Source organism: Bufo gargarizans, chromosome 3 (assembly GCF_014858855.1).
Source record: "Bufo gargarizans isolate SCDJY-AF-19 chromosome 3, ASM1485885v1, whole genome shotgun sequence".
NCBI classification, from domain to species: Eukaryota; Metazoa; Chordata; class Amphibia; order Anura; family Bufonidae; genus Bufo; species Bufo gargarizans.
The window spans coordinates 8,289,991-8,309,121 of NC_058082.1; the positions used below are offsets into that span (position 1 = coordinate 8,289,991).

At 48.0% G+C, this 19,131-nt stretch overlaps 1 protein-coding gene across 1 annotated transcript in view; it reads left to right on the top strand.

The window, feature by feature from the left end:
• The window catches only part of LOC122930589 (cGMP-dependent 3',5'-cyclic phosphodiesterase-like), a 191,461-nt gene that overhangs the window by 60,614 nt on the left and 111,716 nt on the right, over positions 1-19,131 (top strand). The window contains exons 5-6 of the mRNA XM_044284079.1: positions 14,780-14,889; positions 19,075-19,130. Coding sequence (XP_044140014.1) covers positions 14,780-14,889; positions 19,075-19,130 — 166 coding nt within the window. The remainder of the gene's footprint in view (positions 1-14,779; positions 14,890-19,074; position 19,131) is intronic.

Here is a 19,131-nt window from a genome sequence, read left to right on the forward strand (position 1 = left end):
CCGGCGACCACACCAGCATAACTTCTGCCAGGCGTAACCGACGCAGGAGGGGCAGCCGGACCGGGCCCACCCCCACCCCCCCCAGACCCATCTACAGCAGGTGTCACTCCAGACCCCTCTGAAGGGGCTACATGAGGCGCATCGGCCACTTGTACAGTGGCCGGCCGACCTCCAACATTCACCCCTCCATCAGGGCCTGGGGCAACACCACTAACAGAAACTGTATTTAGGGAAACTGTATTAACACTGCTAGAAGTGACCACTTCTTCAGTGGCCACTATCACACTCTCCCCTCCCCCCACACACACTGCTGGGCCAGAGGGGACAGAGGTCACTTTATTAGTTGTCTCTAGCATCATCTTGCTGGACACATTTTTAACAGTCTTTTCTGTTTTTTCTAGCCGGCGGGCTGTAGAACCACTGGTCCCAGCCACGCCGGTCTTATCCAGAACCGCCCTCTCACTCCTTGCCTGCAGACACACCACTTTGAGCCTCCTTCTAAAGCCCCGCCCCTCCACCTCCAGCCACCTCCACCGCTCCCCCACTCCCCGCCGTCACAGCGACACCAGTGGAAGGGACTGAAGAGCGCATCGGCGCAGCAGAGCAGACCGGAACAGGGCAGACTTGGACATACAACTTGGGAGGGGCGGAGGCAGCTCCTGATCGGGACGCTGTTGTACCCGGGGCCCTGCGCCGCCCCCTCCACCCACAGCCACCCTCGCTCCTCCGCCGCCAAGCCTAAACTGGCAGGGAGGACTGCAGGGCGCATGGGAGAGGCGAAGCAGACCAGGGCAGAGGATAAAGACCCCAGAACAGGGATCCCAGCAACAACCTCTGCATGGGGGGCGGGCAGCCACAGCGTCCCGCCGCACCTCCAGTGCCCCAGCAGAGGCGGGCGGAGCCACCCGACCACCAGCCATGTCCCCCTCGCCGCCCGCCCCGGGAGCCTTCCTGTCTGGCCCCTCCTGCTTCTCCTCACCGCCCCTGTTACCACAAACAGGGACGGCGTCCTGCGCCATCTTTGCCACGTGTTTCTCCCCACTTTTACGCTCCGGTCCCACAGCAGAGACCGGGCCAGGGAGGATGGTGGGGTTCGTGCCCTGAGCTGGCTTTGCAGCTGGCCCAGGGCATGCATGGTGGGTCACATAGACATACCTCACCTCTGGCTTTACTGTATTTTCCTTTTTTTCCCCCCTGTTTTCCATTGGCTCATCTTCAGGTAAATCATTACCAAAGCAGATGTCTTCACGAATTTTGGGGGACTCCAGGTGGCGTATTTCGGCCATAAGCTGCCCCCCAACTCCGCTGTTTTCACTGTACTCTCCTTCCTCATCGGAACTAGTGGGGGGCAGGCATACCTGCTCTGCGGTGATACCTGTGGTGATACCTGTTTCCGCAGGTAATCCCCCATGTCTGACTCTTCCTCCTCACTAGAGGAGTCATCTTCTTGCTGTTTTTGGCTTCCAGCCATTTCATTAAACCTTTCATCGTTCTTGAGCTTTTCCTTAAAAGGACCACTGTTTTCCAGAATGGCCGCCCGTCTTCCTTCCAGCTCTTCAATGATTTCTTTTAGGCCTTTTATTTTATTTGATATTTCTGGCCCGTTTCTTCTTGTCGCTTTGTCCACCTTCACTCTCTCAAGCTTTAAGTTCTCTCTAAGCTTCTTCAGGGTCTTACTCGCTTCCTCATACTCCCGGAGGTAGGCCGTGATCCGGGAGCTGTAAACGGTGATTAGTTCCTGGGACTTCATGCTGCCCCAGTCAGCCTCAACCGAGCCCGGCCCACCCCCAGGAGCACTCCGCGTATCTCTTGGAGAGCTACTGTCCGCCCTCCTGGAACTACCGGCGATGGTCACGGCTTCACCTACGGGGATTGCAGGGGCCACTGCACCACGACTCCTGGTAGATCTTCTGATCCCCGGGAACTGAGGCCGGTAGTTCACCTCCCCTACCTCCCGCCGGCCCACCCCGGAAAGTAGGATCCTGGGTCTTTAGTCGCTTCATGGCCCAAGACCCTACCACCTCCCTAGGGAGAGGCAGGGCCTGGGCTGGGAAAGGTGGGAAAAAAAAATGGAAGTCTGATTGCAATCAACAGGAGTTCCTCCAAACACAACCACACCCGTCGACTGGCCCCAGTATACTGAGGATTACACCCAGTATACAGGAATACAGGACAGGAGAAGTGGTACTGTGCAGTGTGTATATAAATATATATATATATATATATATATATATATATATATACAGAATAAGAGCAGATACTGAGGATTACACCCAGTATACAGGACAGGAGAAGTGGTACTGTGCAGTGTATATTTATTTTTTTTTAAAATATTTTTTTGTATTTTTTTTTGTATTTTTTTGGGTATACACACACATGAGAAAAACAAAAACAAACCTATACTAACCCTACCAATCTATATATCCCATCACCTTCACCCAGGGCCAACCTCCGCCTCTTGTCCCTCCATGAGGCCAGCCCTTCCTCCACCACCCACACCCAGCCCCTCGCCTCATGTCCTCCTATGTCCGCATAGTCCAGGGCTGGATGCAGGCCTCCCCACACGAAAATAAATAAATAAATATGAACCCCCCCCCCCCCACCCCATCCCACCCAACCTAACTACACCCCACTTACCCTATCATACAATATATACATCTTATAACAACCATATCTATGTATACAAACCAATATTAAAATCCACCCGAAGGCCCAAGTTCAGTCATTTGCAAACCTTTCTTCAAAAACTCATCTTAAATACAAAACAAAAACCTAATGTGAAAGCCTCAGCCCAACACCAGGAAAAGTGCTACTGAGGCTAAGGTACATCAAAGGTGAAGCCTCTCCAGAGGTAAGAGACCCCATCCGTACCCACCTTCTCGCACTCAAGATAGCGAACCTTCGCCAGGTCACCTAGAATGTTCCTACACACCTCTTCCACAGGGAGGACTTTCTGCTGGGTTGAAACTAAACACCGTGCGTTCCATGTGAAGTACCTGACCACTATGCTAACTACAAAAGCTGTGCATGCGTCCCTTCTTCCCAAACCTTTGAATGCTCCATAAGCCCATTCCGCATAGGAGAGGTTGGCTAGCCTAGGCCAGCCAATGGATGCGCCCACCCGTTTGTATACCTCTGTATTAAAGGGACACTGAAGTAGGAAGTGCTCCATACTTTCCAGTATGTCGCCACACTCCTCCCGGGGACAACCCCTTTCATCAGAGTTCCTATACCTCAAGTTGCCCCTTACATACAGCTTCCCGTGAAAGCAGCGCCAAGCCAAGTCCCAAAACTTCAAGGGGATCCTTGCCGAATTTAACAACTGTAAACCCCTGTCTAGATCCCGGCTTGGGCAATCCTTAAGGGCCAGGGGCTTTCGGAAGTGGGTCAACAAGACCCTCTCGTCAAGGGATCTCCTTGACTGGGTCTTGATTTCCCTCACTCCCAAACCCCACCGGCGGATCACCTTCAGAATCGGGGTGACATAAGCCGGAAGATATCCGTGAGGTGTACGCAAATCCTTCACTTGCCCTCCTGTCTCCCACTCCTGGAAGAAAGGCCGAAACCAACCCCTGCAAGAGACTACCCACGGAGGAGCCCTCTCTTTCCAGAGGTTTGCCAGGTTGATCTTAACAAAGGTGTTCACGAGGAACACCACTGGGTTGACCATACCCAACCCCCCTAATCTCCTCGTACGGTATGTCACCTCTCTCTTGACTAGGTTCAGCCTATTCCCCCATAACAGTTGAAAGAACAGACTGTAAACCCGAGTCCAGAGAGGTTCTGGCAAGACACATACACTGGCCAAATAGATAAGCAAAGGGAGAAGGTAAGTCTTGATCAGGTTCACCCTTTCCCTGAGGGTCAAAGACCAACCCTTCCACTGGTCAACCTTCTGAGCGGCGATCGTGAGCCTGCTGTCCCAATTTTGGGTGGGATAATCCCTGTGGCCGAATTGAACGCCTAGGACTTTGGCTGACGACTGGGGCTCTGGGAGGGTGTCCGGGAGACCGAAAGATGGATCACCCCCTCCCAGCCAGAGACTCTCACACTTATCCCGGTTAATCACGGACCCGGAAACTTCCGAGTAGCGTTCTACCTCCGACATCACGTATTCCGCCTCCCCTCCCGAGGATACGAAAACAGTGACGTCATCGGCATACGCCACCACCCTCAGAGTGGCTTCCGGCTCCTCCAGACTCATCCTGACTCCCGCCAACGGTCCTCGATCAATCCTCCTAATAAAAGGATCAATCGCAAACACGTATAAGAGCGGGCTCAATGGACAACCCTGGCGGACTCCAGACCCGACCTCAAAAGGGCTGCCAGACCAACCGTTCACCAGAGGGAAACTCTCTGCCCCTGCATACAAGATCTTTAACCAATCGACAAACCCCCCCGGCAGGCCATATTTCAGAAGGACTGCCCAGAGGTACTCGTGGTCAACCCGATCAAAAGCCTTTGCCTGATCTAAAGCCAGCATGTACCCCTTCCAGTTACCCGCCCTACTCTGCTCCACTGCCTCTTGGACACCGAGCACAGCACTAAACGTGCTTCGGCCTGGAACTGAGCAATGTTGGGTCTCCGAAAGGAGCCGGGGCGCAAACTGCACCAACCGTTTAAACAGTATCTTGGCCAGGATCTTTCTGTCCGTAATGAGAAGCGCTATGGGACGCCAATTCTCAATACGGCTCGGATCTTTACCCTTTGATATAAGGATCAGAGCTGACCTCCTCATTGACTTCGGCAGAGCACCCGAGGAAAGGCACTCATTGAATACCTTAGTCAAGAGGGGAACCAAGGAGTCCTTAAAGGTCTTATAAAACTCGGATGTTAAGCCATCCGGGCCTGGCGACTTCTTTAGGGCAAGCCCTTCGATCGCCAGGCTGACTTCCTCTTCTCTGATTTCTTCTATCAAAACGCCAAGAGAGAGGTCTACTCTTGACTCAGGGATGGTTTCAGCCAGGAAAGCCGAAATCCTGTCCCGATTCAGATCCTTCTTCCTCAAGAGGCACGAGTAGAGGGACTTGACGATTTCCAAGATCCCTGATCTGGACCTATCCAGAGATCCCGTACCATCGACCAGTCCCGTCACCAACTTACTTTTCACTGACATCTTACAGTTTCTGTAAGGGTCGGGCGAGCGGTACTTCCCGAAATCCCTCTCAAAAACCAAAGATGTGTGCCTATCGTACTGGCACCTCTTAAGCAAAGATTTCACCCTGGAGATATCCTCTCGGCTACCTCCAGTCGAGACCAGTTGTTCGAGTTTCCTCCTCAGACCCTGATACAAGCGGTACCTGTCCAGGGACCTGAGGCTCGAGAGCTGGCGGAAGAACTTTGCCACCCGATCTTTGAATATCTCCCACCACTCAGACTTAGTGTCACAAAGATCCAGCAACTCTACCTGACTCTGAAGGAAGTCCTTAAAGGATTGTCTCACCTCTGCTTCCTCCAGGAGGGCCGAATTTAGCTTCCAATAGCCTCTTCCCATTTGGGGGGATTCTGCAACATTCAAAGAGAACATAATCATACAGTGATCAGAGAATTCCACCTCTACCACCTCTAAAGGTGAAAAAGTAGTCTCCTCCTTTAAATAAAACCTGTCTATTCTAGACCTAATCTGACTACCTCTATAATAAGTGAAACCACCGTGGCCTGGGGTGTGCCTAATGTGGACATCCACCAGGCGAGCCTCGCTAGCTATGCTATTCAGGGATACACTATCATAAGCCAGCCGGTTTCTGGCGCCTCCCCGGTCTTGGGACCTTGTGACTGTATTAAAGTCCCCGCCAAAGACCACCTGCCGACTCGTAAAAAGGAAAGGTTTGATCCTCATAAAGAGACGCTTCCGATCCCACCTGGTTTGGGATCTATGATGTTTATCAGGCGAAGCTCTTGACCCTTCATGAGGACATCTAAAATCAAACACCTCCCCATTTCTAACTCAATCACTCGTCGGCTTTCTACTGGTGCGGTAAAAAGAACCGCCACTCCGCTATACGGCTCAGCCGCAAGAGACCAATATGATGGACCACGCCTCCACTCCTTTTTTGCTTTATACACAGCCGCCAAATCTGGCAGCCTGGTCTCTTGCAAAAATAAAATGTCAGCTTCAACCCGGCTGAGAAAATCAAAGGCTGCAAACCTAGCCGCATCCGATTTAATACTGGCGACATTAATGGTCGCCAGGGTCAACGGAGTGAGTGCCGCCATACAGAGTGATTAAGTTAGACGGCCTTCTTCCTTCCCTTCCCCTTCTTGTTCTTCTTCTTACCCCTCTTGGGGCTACCCCCTAAGGTGGCACGATCTCTTTTGAGAGAGACAGTGGTGTCCATCTCATTAGTCACCACCGCCTCCCCCTTCGCACCACCCTTGTCATTCCCATTACCAGCGTCTGGACCCGCCCCACCTCCCGAGGACCTTGCATCCTCACCGGAGGGAGGCGCGGGCCCTTCCAGAGGCTCCTTCTCTTGCCCCTCCGGCTCCCCACCTTTAACCTCCTCCCCGGAAGAAGAGATCTCATCCAAGGTGAGGTACCGGTTGGAAAGATCCAGGGGAAGAGAGTCAGGATTAGAGAGGTCCAGGGGGAGCTGGCTTTGCCTTCCACAGGCACTCTAGCCGGGCTAGATCTTTTTTTGGTCAGACGTTTCCTTCTTGTTCTTTTAGACTCTGTCTCACTCTCCTCTGTTGCACTCTCGTAGCAAGAGGACAGAGTCACCTCAGAACGGTCTAGTCTCCTGAGTTCCTCATTCACCTCGATATCCCCCAGGGTCTCAGCTCTAGGAGAGGCATTCTGTTGGGAGGGCACAGGCATCACCCCAGGAGGGGGTTCCACCTGCCCCCTCTCCATTTGACGCCTCTCCCTCCGTCTCTGCTGGGACGGGCTTTCTTTTCTCTTCATTGACCCCACTGCCCTGTCGCCTTCGCCAGCACTCGCCTCGGCAGTGGGGGCCTCCCGGCTCGCCTCTGCGCGTGCACGAGCCACGTTGGCGACAGAGCGAGGGCAACGACTGAACGGGTGCCCTAGCTCACCACACAGGTTGCATCTAATCTGCCCACAAGATGCAGCTAGATGGCCTTCACCCCCGCACAACGCGCACCTCTGCACTCGGCAGCTGGCGCTGAAGTGCGAAGGGCTGCCGCACTTGTAACACAGCTTAGGCTGCCCCCTGTAGAACACCATGATCCTATCCCGACCAAGGAAAGCAGATGACGGTATGTGGGAAACCGACCCCCCTGAATGTTTCAACTTAATCTGAAACGTCCAGGCACCCGACCAGATGCCAAACTCATCCAGGTTCTTGCTAGGAAGACCCTGGACGTCCCCGTACCTGCTCAACCAGGTCAAGATGTCAACACAAGAAAGTGACTCGTTACCGGTCAGAATGGTCACTTTCTTGACCTCATTCTGGCGGGTTATCGCTTGCACAAAAAACCCCTGCCAGTCCGGCTGGTCTTTTGCCAGCTCATACCCAGACCAGAAAAGTTCAAGACCCTCTGGCCGGGCAAAACTGACATCAAACTCCCGGGTGCCATACGGATGTATCAGGGCAAAGATGTCACATGCCCTGATGCCCATCTGAAAGAGAAGCTCTGCCACCCTCTTCCTGGTAGGGCACGCTTCATTACCTCTCCATTTCAGACAGACAACATTCCGTCTGGCTGACCCAGGGCCGGTTGTGGGTGAGGACCAGGTGGTCTCGCCCCCGCCTTGCTCTCGGAAGGCACGCAGGCCATGCCTGTCTATCCAGAAGGATAGATCCACCTGCTGCCCCCCTACTGTAATGGAATTCTCCCCTTTCCTAAGAGCCTCTAGAAGTTGCCGCTGCAAGTTACCGTCACCAGACATTGGTAATGGGGAGGACAATGGGGACCGCCCCTCCCCCCCTGCGCCGGCGACCACACCAGCATAACTTCTGCCAGGCGTAACCGACGCAGGAGGGGCAGCCGGACCGGGCCCGCCCCCACCCCCCCAGACCTATCTACAGCAGGTGTCACTCCAGACCCCTCTGAAGGGGCTACATGAGGTGCACCGGCCACTTGTACAGTGGTCGGCCGACCTCCAACATTCACCCCTCAATCAGGGCCCGGGGCAACACCACTAACATAAACCGTATTCACACAAGTGACCACTTCTTCAGTGGCCACTACCGCACTCTCCCCTCCACCCACACACACTGCTGGGCCAGAGGGGACAGAGGTCAGTTTATTCGTTTTGTCCAGCATTTCCTTGCTGGACACATTTTTAAAAGTCTTTCCTGATTTTTCGGGCCGGCGTGCTGTAGAACCACTGGTCCCTGCCCCGCCGGCCTTATCCACTTGACGGACAGTGCAGGAGGGAGGGGCGGTGCGCACCACACTCGCACTCGCACCAGGACCGCCCCCTCCCTCTCTGCCTACACACACGCTGCTCTTAGCTCCTTTGTGGATATCCGAAGCCCCACCCCCTCCACCCCCGACCACTCCCACTGCGCCTCCACTCCCCGCCGCCACGACAATACCAGCGGAAGGGACTGAAGCGGAGCAGACCGGGGCAGAGGAGACTGGAACCCCGGCAAGGACCCGGGCACACAACTTGGGAGGGGCGGAGGCAGCCACCTCGCACCCTCCCCCTGCAACTCCGGATCGGGACACCGCTGTACCCGCAGCCGCACCCCCTCCACCCACAGCCACCCCCACCACCCCTGCCCCCCCGTCCCCCGCCGCCATGCCAAAACCGGCAGGGGGGACTGCAGGGCGCACGGGAGCGGCAAAGCAGACCGGGGCAGAGGACGCAGACCCCAGGACAGGGATCCCGGCAACGACCTCTGCAAGGGGGGCAGTGGCAGCCACATCGCCCCGCCGCACCTCCACCCGGCACCTGTCCAGTGCCCCAGCAGAGGCGGGCGGAGCCACCCGACCACCAACCATGCCCCCCTCGCCACTCGCCCCGGGAGCCTTCCTGTCTGGCCCCTCCTGCTTCTCCTCACCGCCCCTGTTACCGCAAACAGGGACGGCGTCCTGCGCCATCTTTGCCACGTCTGTCTCCCCACTCCTACGCACCGGTCCCACAGCAGAGACCGGGCCAGGGAGGATGGTGGGGTTCGTGCCCTGAGTTGGCTTTGCAGCCGGCCCCGGGCACGCAGGGTGGGTCACATAGACATACCTCACCTCTGGCTTTAATGTCTTTGTTTTCCTTTTCTTTCCCATCGGCTCATCTTCCGGTAATTCTTTACCAAAACAAATGTCGGCACAAATTTTGGGGGACTCCAGGTGGCGTATCTCGGCCATTAGCTGCCCCCCAACTCCGCTGCTCTCACTGACGTCTATTTCCTCATCGGAACTAGTGGGGGGCAGGCACACCTGCTCTGCGGTGATGCCAGTTTCCGCAGGATGCCCCCCCATGTCCAACTCTTCCTCCTCACCAGAGGAGTCATCTTCTTGCTGCTCACGGTTTCCAGCCATTTCATTGAACCTTTGATCGTTCATGAGCTTTTCCTTAAAGGGGCCACTGTTCTCCAGAATGGCCCCCATTCTGTCCTGCAGCTCTTTAACAATCTCTTTCAAGCTTTTTATTTTCCTTGATATTTCCGGACAGTTTTTCCTGGCCGCTTTGTCCACCTTCCCCCTCTCAAGCCTTAGTTGCTCCCTCACCTTCTTGAGGGTCCTATTCGCCTCCTCGAACTCCCGGAGGTAGGCCGCGATCCGGGAGCTGTAAATGGCGATTAGTTCCCGGGGCTTCATGTCGCCCCAGTCAGCCTCAACCGGAACCAGCCCATCCCCAGGAGCACTCCGCGTACCTCTTGGAGGGCTACTGTCCGCCCTCCTGGAACCGCCGGCGATGGACACGGCTTCACCTCCGGGGGCTGCAGGGGCCGCTGCACCACGACTCCTGCTGGATCTTCTGACCCCCGGGGCGGAAGATGGAACTGAGGCCGGAAGCTCACCTCCCCTACCTCCCGCCGGCCTACCCCGGGAAGCAGGATCCTGGGTCTTGAGTCGCTTCATAGCCCAGAACCCTACCAGCTCCCTGGGGAGAGAGAGGCAGGGCCTGGGCTGGGATAGATGGAAAAATCCCTGGAAGTCAGTCAGCAATTAGCAGGAGCTCCTCCAGACACAACCACACCCGACCAGTGGCTCCTGCACACTGAGGATTACACCCAGTATACAGGACAGGAGAAGTGGCACTGTGCAGTGTATATATACAGAATAAGAGCAGATACTGAGGATTACACCCAGTATACAGGACAGGAGAAGTGGTACTGTGCAGTGTATATATACAGAATAAGAGCAGATACTGAGGATTACATCCAGTATACAGGACAGGAGAAGTGGTACTGTGCAGTGTATATATATACAGAATAAGAGCAGATACTGAGGATTACACCCAGTATACAGGACAGGAGAAGTGGTACTGTGCAGTGTATATATACAGAATAAGAGCAGATACTGAGGATTACACCCAGTATACAGGACAGGAGAAGTGGCACTGTGCAGTGTATATATACAGAATAAGAGCAGATACCGAGGATTACACCCAGTATACAGGACAGGAGAAGTGGTACTGTGCAGTGTATATATACAGAATAAGAGCAGATACCGAGGATTACACCCAGTATACAGGACAGGAGAAGTGGCACTGTGCAGTGTATATATACAGAATAAGAGCAGATACTGAGGATTACACCCGGTATACAGGACAGGAGAAGTGGTACTGTGCAGTGTCTATATATACAGAATAAGAGCAGATACTGAGGATTACACCCAGTATACAGGACAGGAGTACTGGTACTGTGCAGTGTATATATATACAGAATAAGAGCAGATACTGAGGATTACACCCGGTATACAGGACAGGAGAAGTGGTACTGTGCAGTGTCTATATATACAGAATAAGAGCAGATACTGAGGATTACACCCAGTATACAGGACAGGAGTACTGGTACTGTGCAGTGTATATATATACAGAATAAGAGCAGATACTGAGGATTACACCCAGTATACAGGACAGGAGAAGTGGTACTGTGCAGTGTCTATATATACAGAATAAGAGCAGATACTGAGGATTACACCCAGTATACAGGACAGGAGTACTGGTACTGTGCAGTGCACTGAGTATTTCCACTGTGATGTTTTTTCGTGAAGTAAAGTGTGAAGAGTGCTATATGTGCACTGCGTGTACCCTGCCCGGTACTATTATCTTGGCATTAAAGATTGTGTATGGACACTGTTATGGTTCGCACTATACCTGACACTCATGTACTATGGCCAGTGGGAATAATGAGAGGGATATTGCTCTGCAGCTGGTGTGTGATGGGACCTCTTGTAACCATACATCTAGAATAAGAGTTGGTACCGGGAATAGTGCGGGCAAGCAGCGGGCACCCGATGTGTATGTTGTGATCTTCCCTGCCGCGGTTATTTCCAGCTCCAGTCGGCAGACACTGAACGGAATTGATTTCCTGGATGAAAATAATGTGTCAGGAGGTGTCTCATTTGTGTGATGGATGCAGCGTGATGAGAGGAAGCAGACGCCGCTTCTCATCTGATTTGGTCAAGAAAGAGAATCATCTGTTTTCAATGTGATCAGTAACCAGCCAGGAAAACCGCTCTGCCCCATCCTGCAGCGGAAGATGTCATAAGTCATTATCCAAGAGGAAAGACCGAAAATCACCGCCATACACTGAGGGGAAGAGGGGTCAACCAGGAGGCAACCGCCCCCAGACCGCTATCCGGGCAAATAACATCAAGAACCCTACAAACTAACCATGTAGTATACTGTCATCTATCAATATTATCCTTCAAAGAGGGCGGTATTATAGTAGTTATATTCTTGTACATAGGAGGCAGTATTATAGTAGTTATATTCTTGTACATAGGAGGCAGTATTATAGTAGTTATATTCTTGTACATAGGAGCAGTATTATAGTAGTTATATTATTGTACATAGGAGTAGTATTATAGTAGTTATATTCTTGTACATAGGAGGCAGTATTATAGTAATAGTCTTGTACATATGAGCAGTATTATAGTAGTTATATTCTGGTACATAGGAGCAGTATTATAGTAGTTATATTCTTGTACATAGGAGGCAGTATTATAGTAGTTATATTCTTGTACATAGGAGCAGTATTATAGTAGTTATATTATTGTACATAGGAGTAGTATTATAGTAGTTATATTCTTGTACATAGGAGGCAGTATTATAGTAATATTCTTGTACATAGGAGCAGTATTATAGTAGTTATATTCTTGTACATAGGAGCAGTATTATAGTAGTTATATTCTTGTATATAGGAGCAGTATTATAGTAGTTATATTCCTGTACATAGGAGCAGTATTATAGTAGTTATATTCTTGTACATAGGAGCAGTATTATAGTAGTTATATTCTTGTACATAGGAGCAGTATTATAGTAGTTATATTCTTGTACATAGGAGCAGTATTATAGTAGTTATATTCTGGTACATAGGAGACAGTATTATAGTGGTTATAGTCTTGTACATAGGAGCAGTATTATAGTAGTTATATTCCTGTACATAGGAGCAGTATTATAGTAGTTATATTATTGTACATAGGAGCAGTATTATAGTAGTTATATTCTTGTACATAGGAGCAGTATTATAGTAGTTATATTCTTGTACATAGGAGCAGTATTATAGTAGTTATATTCTTGTACATATGAGGCAGTATTATAGTAGTTATATACTTGTACATAGTAGGCAGTATTATAGTAGTTATATTCTTGTACATAGGAGCTGTATTATAGTAGTTATATTCTTGTACATAGGAACAGTATTATAGTAGTTATATTCTTGTACATAGCAGCAGTATTATAGTAGTTATATTCTTGTACATAGGAGCAGTATTATAGTAGTTATATTCTTGTACATATGAGGCAGTATTATAGTAGTTATATACTTGTACATAGGAGGCAGTATTATAGTAGTTATATTCTTGTACATAGGAGCAGTATTATAGTAGTTATATTCTTGTACATAGGAGCAGTATTATAGTAGTTATATTCTTGTACATATGAGACAATATTATTGTAGTTATATACTTGTACATAGGAGGCAGTATTATAGTAGTTATATTCTTGTACATAGGAGCAGTATTATAGTAGTTATATTCTTGTACATATGAGGCAGTATTATAGTAGTTATATACTTGTACATAGGAGGCAGTATTATAGTAGTTATATTCTTGTACATAGGAGGCAGTATTATAGTAGTTATATTCTTGTACATAGGAGCAGTATTATAGTAGTTATATTCTTGTACATATGAGGCAGTATTATAGTAGTTATATTCTTGTACATATGAGGCAGTATTATAGTAGTTATATACTTGTACATAGGAGGCAGTATTATAGTAGTTATATTCTTGTACATAGGAGCAGTATTATAGTAGTTATATACTTGTACATAGGAGGCAGTATTATAGTAGTTATATTCTTGTACATAGGAGCAGTATTATAGTAGTTATATTCTTGTACATGGGAGGCAGTATTATAGTAGTTATATTCTTGTATATAGGAGCAGTATTATAGTAGTTATATTCTTGTACATAGGAGGCAGTATTATAGTAGTTATATTCTTGTACATAGGAGCAGTATTATAGTAGTTATATTCTTGTACATAGGAGCAGTATTATAGTGGTTATATTCTGTTACATAGATGCAGTGTTGTAATAACCAATGATTAGTTTTTTGGGGCGGGGGGGGGGGGTTCGCTTTCTTCTCTGCATTTTGTCTATTTAGAAGTTATTAGTCTCCTTCTTTCTTCCTTGGTTACCTTTGCAGCACATTATTCTCTCCGACGTCGCAGTGACTAAGCTGTGTGTTGTTTCCGGCATACACCATTAGTCAGCGATCACAGAATCAGGTGCTAAAGTCTTCACACCTTGAAACCAGTCTGTACCCCCCACAATATATCAGCAGCTGTGCCAGATTTATTATGGCGATCGCCTGTGTGAATGCCGCCGACTCCACACGTTGCTTTTAATGTCAGTGACAAATTATATGATCTCAGGGAAGTTAAGTATATGAAATCACAGCCCGTCACATAATACATGGGCAGACGTCAGCGCTGCCTCCAAGTGTAATGTTAATTAAATGTGCTTACTCGCGGCTGCTTCGCTGATGATTTGCAGGTGGCGAAGCCGCTGTATATCAATGGCGCTGAGAGCGAGTCGTTGATGGTTCAGGAAAGGTGCAGCTTCAATAATTGTTGATGATATTGTTTGTTTGCAGTTTCGCCGGCCCAATACTCAGGTTCTTTGTTTTTTCTTTTTGGGTTTTGGTGAATGTATTTTTATACTTAGACTTTGATATTGCTCATTTCTATAGCCTTTATTAGGTGTTGCCAATCCAGCAGAATTCCTGTTGCAGCGCTATGTTTGAGTGAAGTATAAAACATGACGTAATAGCAGAATTATGAATACAGCTGTGGATGGGACTGCAGTAGAAGACACGATGCACATATATATGTAGCATACATTTTGTATTGGAATCTACATCTGTAAAAGTGAATGAAATTTTATGTGTGACTAGAATGTATGGCATCATGTAATAGTAGAATTGTGAATGCAGCTCTGGTTGTGATTGGAGTATAATAATGGATATAACTATAGACCATAATAAAGTTAAAGTTTTGCCATTCAGGACCTGAAGAAATCAAAGTGCGGTCATATTGACTGTCACCCAACTTTCTCAGAAACAGACATAGCTAGGAAAGGACTCAATAGAACCTGTTTCCTCCGCAGCGATTCCGGACTGACCGTTGTGTTTATCTTAGGGATTCTGTTCTGCTCCGGAAGAGGATTGAATGCAGTGGACTGACCCCGTCTGAGCTCTTGGGTCAGAGGATGAGCAGTCTGGCAGCACCACTTCCCCCAGATAAACAAGGTGGGTTCATGGCTGATGGTGCAGAGGTCCCAGGCCAGATGACAATTCTTCTGACTGCAGACCTTCATGATAACAGCGAGGAGTTGATCACATTCCCATAATCACAGTGTGAGGGTCCTGCGTCCGCACAGCACTGTCCTCCACCGGGGTAATAGCAATGATCAGCGCGGTTACGTATGTCTATACCGGGGGCTCGCACACCTGCAGCAATGAGAGACACAGAGGAGGTCGCGGGGTGGCCATTTCACTGGTTTGGAATTACATTCTTGTCTCCTCTAGTTAGTCTCCAAAAAGGAAAGACTTGAAGTGAATGTAACAGCACACCGTGTGGTCAGACATGGCATTACATAATATCAATAGTTTACCCCATGTAACAGCGCACCGTGTGGTCAGACATGGCATTACATAATATCAATAGTTTACTCCATGTAACAGCGCACCGTGTGGTCAGACATGGTATTACATAATATCAATAGTTTACTCCATGTAACAGCGCACCGTGTGGTCAGACATGGCATTACATAATATCAATAGTTTACTCCATGTAACAGCGCACCGTGTGGTCAGACATGGCATTACATAACATCCATAGTTTACTCCATGTAACAGCGCACCGTGTGGTCAGACATGGCATTACATAATATCAATAGTTTACTCCATGTAACAGTGCACCGTGTGGTCAGACATGGCATTACATAATATCAATAGTTTACTCCATGTAACAGCGCACCGTGTGGTCAGACATGGCATTACATAATATAAATAGTTTACTCCATGTAACAGCGCACCGTGTGGTCAGACATGGCATTACATAATATCAATAGTTTACTCCATGTAACAGCGCACCGTGTGGTCAGACATGGCATTATATAATATCCATAGTTTACTCCGTGTAACAGCGCACCGTGTGGTCAGACATGGCATTACATAATATCAATAGTTTACTCCATGTAACAGCGCACCGTGTGGTCAGACATGGCATTACATAATATCAATAGTTTACTCCATGTAACAGCGCACCGTGTGGTCAGACATGGCATTACATAATATAAATAGTTTACTCCATGTAACAGCGCACCGTGTGGTCAGACATGGTATTACATAATATCAATAGTTTACCCCATGTAACAGCACACCGTGTGGTCAGACATGGCATTATATAATATCCATAGTTTACTCCATGTAACAGCACACCGTGTGGTCAGACATGGTGTTACATAATATCAATAGTTTACCCCATGTAACAGCGCACCGTGTGGTCAGACATGGCATTACATAATATCAATAGTTTACTCCATGTAACAGCGCACCGTGTGGTCAGACATGGCATTACATAACATCCATAGTTTACTCCATGTAACAGCGCACCGTGTGGTCAGACATGGCATTACATAATATCAATAGTTTACTCCATGTAACAGTGCACCGTGTGGTCAGACATGGCATTACATAATATCAATAGTTTACTCCATGTAACAGCGCACCGTGTGGTCAGACATGGCATTACATAATATCAATAGTTTACTCCATGTAACAGCGCACCGTGTGGTCAGACATGGTATTACATAATATCAATAGTTTACCCCATGTAACAGCGCACCGTGTGGTCAGACATGGCATTACATAATATCAATAGTTTACTCCATGTAACAGCGCACCGTGTGGTCAGACATGGTATTACATAATATCAATAGTTTACTCCATGTAACAGCGCACCGTGTGGTCAGACATGGCATTACATAATATCAATAGTTTACTCCATGTAACAGCACACCGTGTGGTCAGACATGGTATTACATAATATCAATAGTTTACTCCATGTAACAGCGCACCGTGTGGTCAGACATGGCATTACATAATATCAATAGTTTACTCCATGTAACAGCGCACCGTGTGGTCAGACATGGCATTACATAATATCAATAGTTTACTCCATGTAACAGCGCACCGTGTGGTCAGACATGGCATTACATAATATCAATAGTTTACCCCATGTAACAGCGCACCGTGTGGTCAGACATGGCATTACATAATATCAATAGTTTACTCCATGTAACAGCGCACCGTGTGGTCAGACATGGTATTACATAATATCAATAGTTTACTCCATGTAACAGCGCACCGTGTGGTCAGACATGGCATTACATAATATCAATAGTTTACTCCATGTAACAGCACACCGTGTGGTCAGACATGGTATTACATAATATCAATAGTTTACTCCATGTAACAGCGCACCGTGTGGTCAGACATGGTGTTACATAATATCAATAGTTTACTGCATGTAACAGCGCACCGTGTGGTCAGACATGGTGTTACATAATATCAATAGTTTACTCCATGTAACAGCGCACCGTGTGGTCAGACATGGCATTACATAATATCAATAGTTTACCCCATGTAACAGCGCACCGTGTGCTCAGACATGGCATTACATAATATCAATAGTTTACTCCATGTAACAGCGCACCGTGTGGTCAGACATGGCATTACATAATATCAATAGTTTACTCCATGTAACAGCGCACCGTGTGGTCAGACATGGCATTACATAATATAAATAGTTTACTCCATGTAACAGCGCACCATGTGGTCATACATGGCATTACATAATATAAATAGTTTACTCCATGTAACAGCGCAACGTGTGGTCAGACAAGGTATTACATATTATAAATGGTTTACTCCATGTAACAGCACACCGTGTGGTCAGACATGGCATTATATAATATCCATAGTTTACTCCGTGTAACAGCGCACCGTGTGGTCAGACATGGTATTACATAATATCAATAGTTTACTCCATGTAACAGCGCACCGTGTGGTCAGACATGGTATTACATAATATCAATAGTTTACTCCATGTAACAGCGCACCGTGTGGTCAGACATGGCATTACATAATATCAATAGTTTACCCCATGTAACAGCGCACCGTGTGGTCAGACATGGTATTACATAATATCAATAGTTTACTCCATGTAACAGCACACCGTGTGGTCAGACATGGTATTACATAATATCAATAGTTTACTCCATGTAACAGCGCACCGTGTGGTCAGACATGGTATTACATAATATCAATAGTTTACTCCATGTAACAGCACACCGTGTGGTCAGACATGGTATTACATAATATCAATAGTTTACTCCATGTAACAGCGCACCGTGTGGTCAGACATGGTATTACATAATATCAATAGTTTACTCCATGTAACAGCGCACCGTGTGGTCAGACATGGTATTACATAATATCAATAGTTTACTCCATGTAACAGCGCACCGTGTGGTCAGACATGGCATTACATAATATCAATAGTTTACTCCATGTAACAGCGCACCGTGTGGTCAGACATGGCATTACATAATATCAATAGTTTACTCCATGTAACAGCGCACCGTGTGGTCAGACATGGCATTACATAATATCAATAGTTTACTCCATGTAACAGCGCACCGTGTGGTCAGACATGGTATTACATAACATCCATAGTTTACTCCATGTAACAGCGCACCGTGTGGTCAGACACGGTATTACATAACATCCACAGTTTACTCCACTTAACAGCACACCGTGTGGTCAGACATGGCATTACATAATATAAATAGTTTACTCCATGTAACAGCACACCGTGTGGTCAAACATGGTATTACATAACATCCATAGTTTACTCCATGTAACAGCGCACCGTGTGGTCAGATATGGTATTAAAAAATATCCATAGTTTACCCTATGTAATGGCACACATTGGGGCATAGTTATCTCGGGAGTAATTGTAAGTCGGTTTAAATTAAGTCTGCAGGTAATTATTCCACGTGACCAGTGCAGCCAATCTCTGTCCTCCCCGGTAAGCGTCACAAGACCACCAGGGACTGTGATTCGCTGCACCGATCCCTGGATGGACGCCTGCATGTCAGCACTGATGCCGTTTAAACAAACACATGGAGGAGAACCGGACCTGCCGCACAGAAAATGGCAGCGGAGGAAAGAGGCGAGTATGAAATAATGTTTTCAGGCATTTAGAGCAGTTGGGAGGATTTAAGATTAACTCTGAAAACCCCTTTAATTATTAGATAAAACATCATAAATGATATATAAAATATCTACAGCACCTAAAACGGTTTAATCCTCGCCACATGATTCCTAATCCACAATGGTGAAAACTGTATTTTCCTTTATTTCTAGTGCTGATTCTACCCCTGATAGAACAGGACAGCGGGCGAGTCGTCTGCGTCATACTGG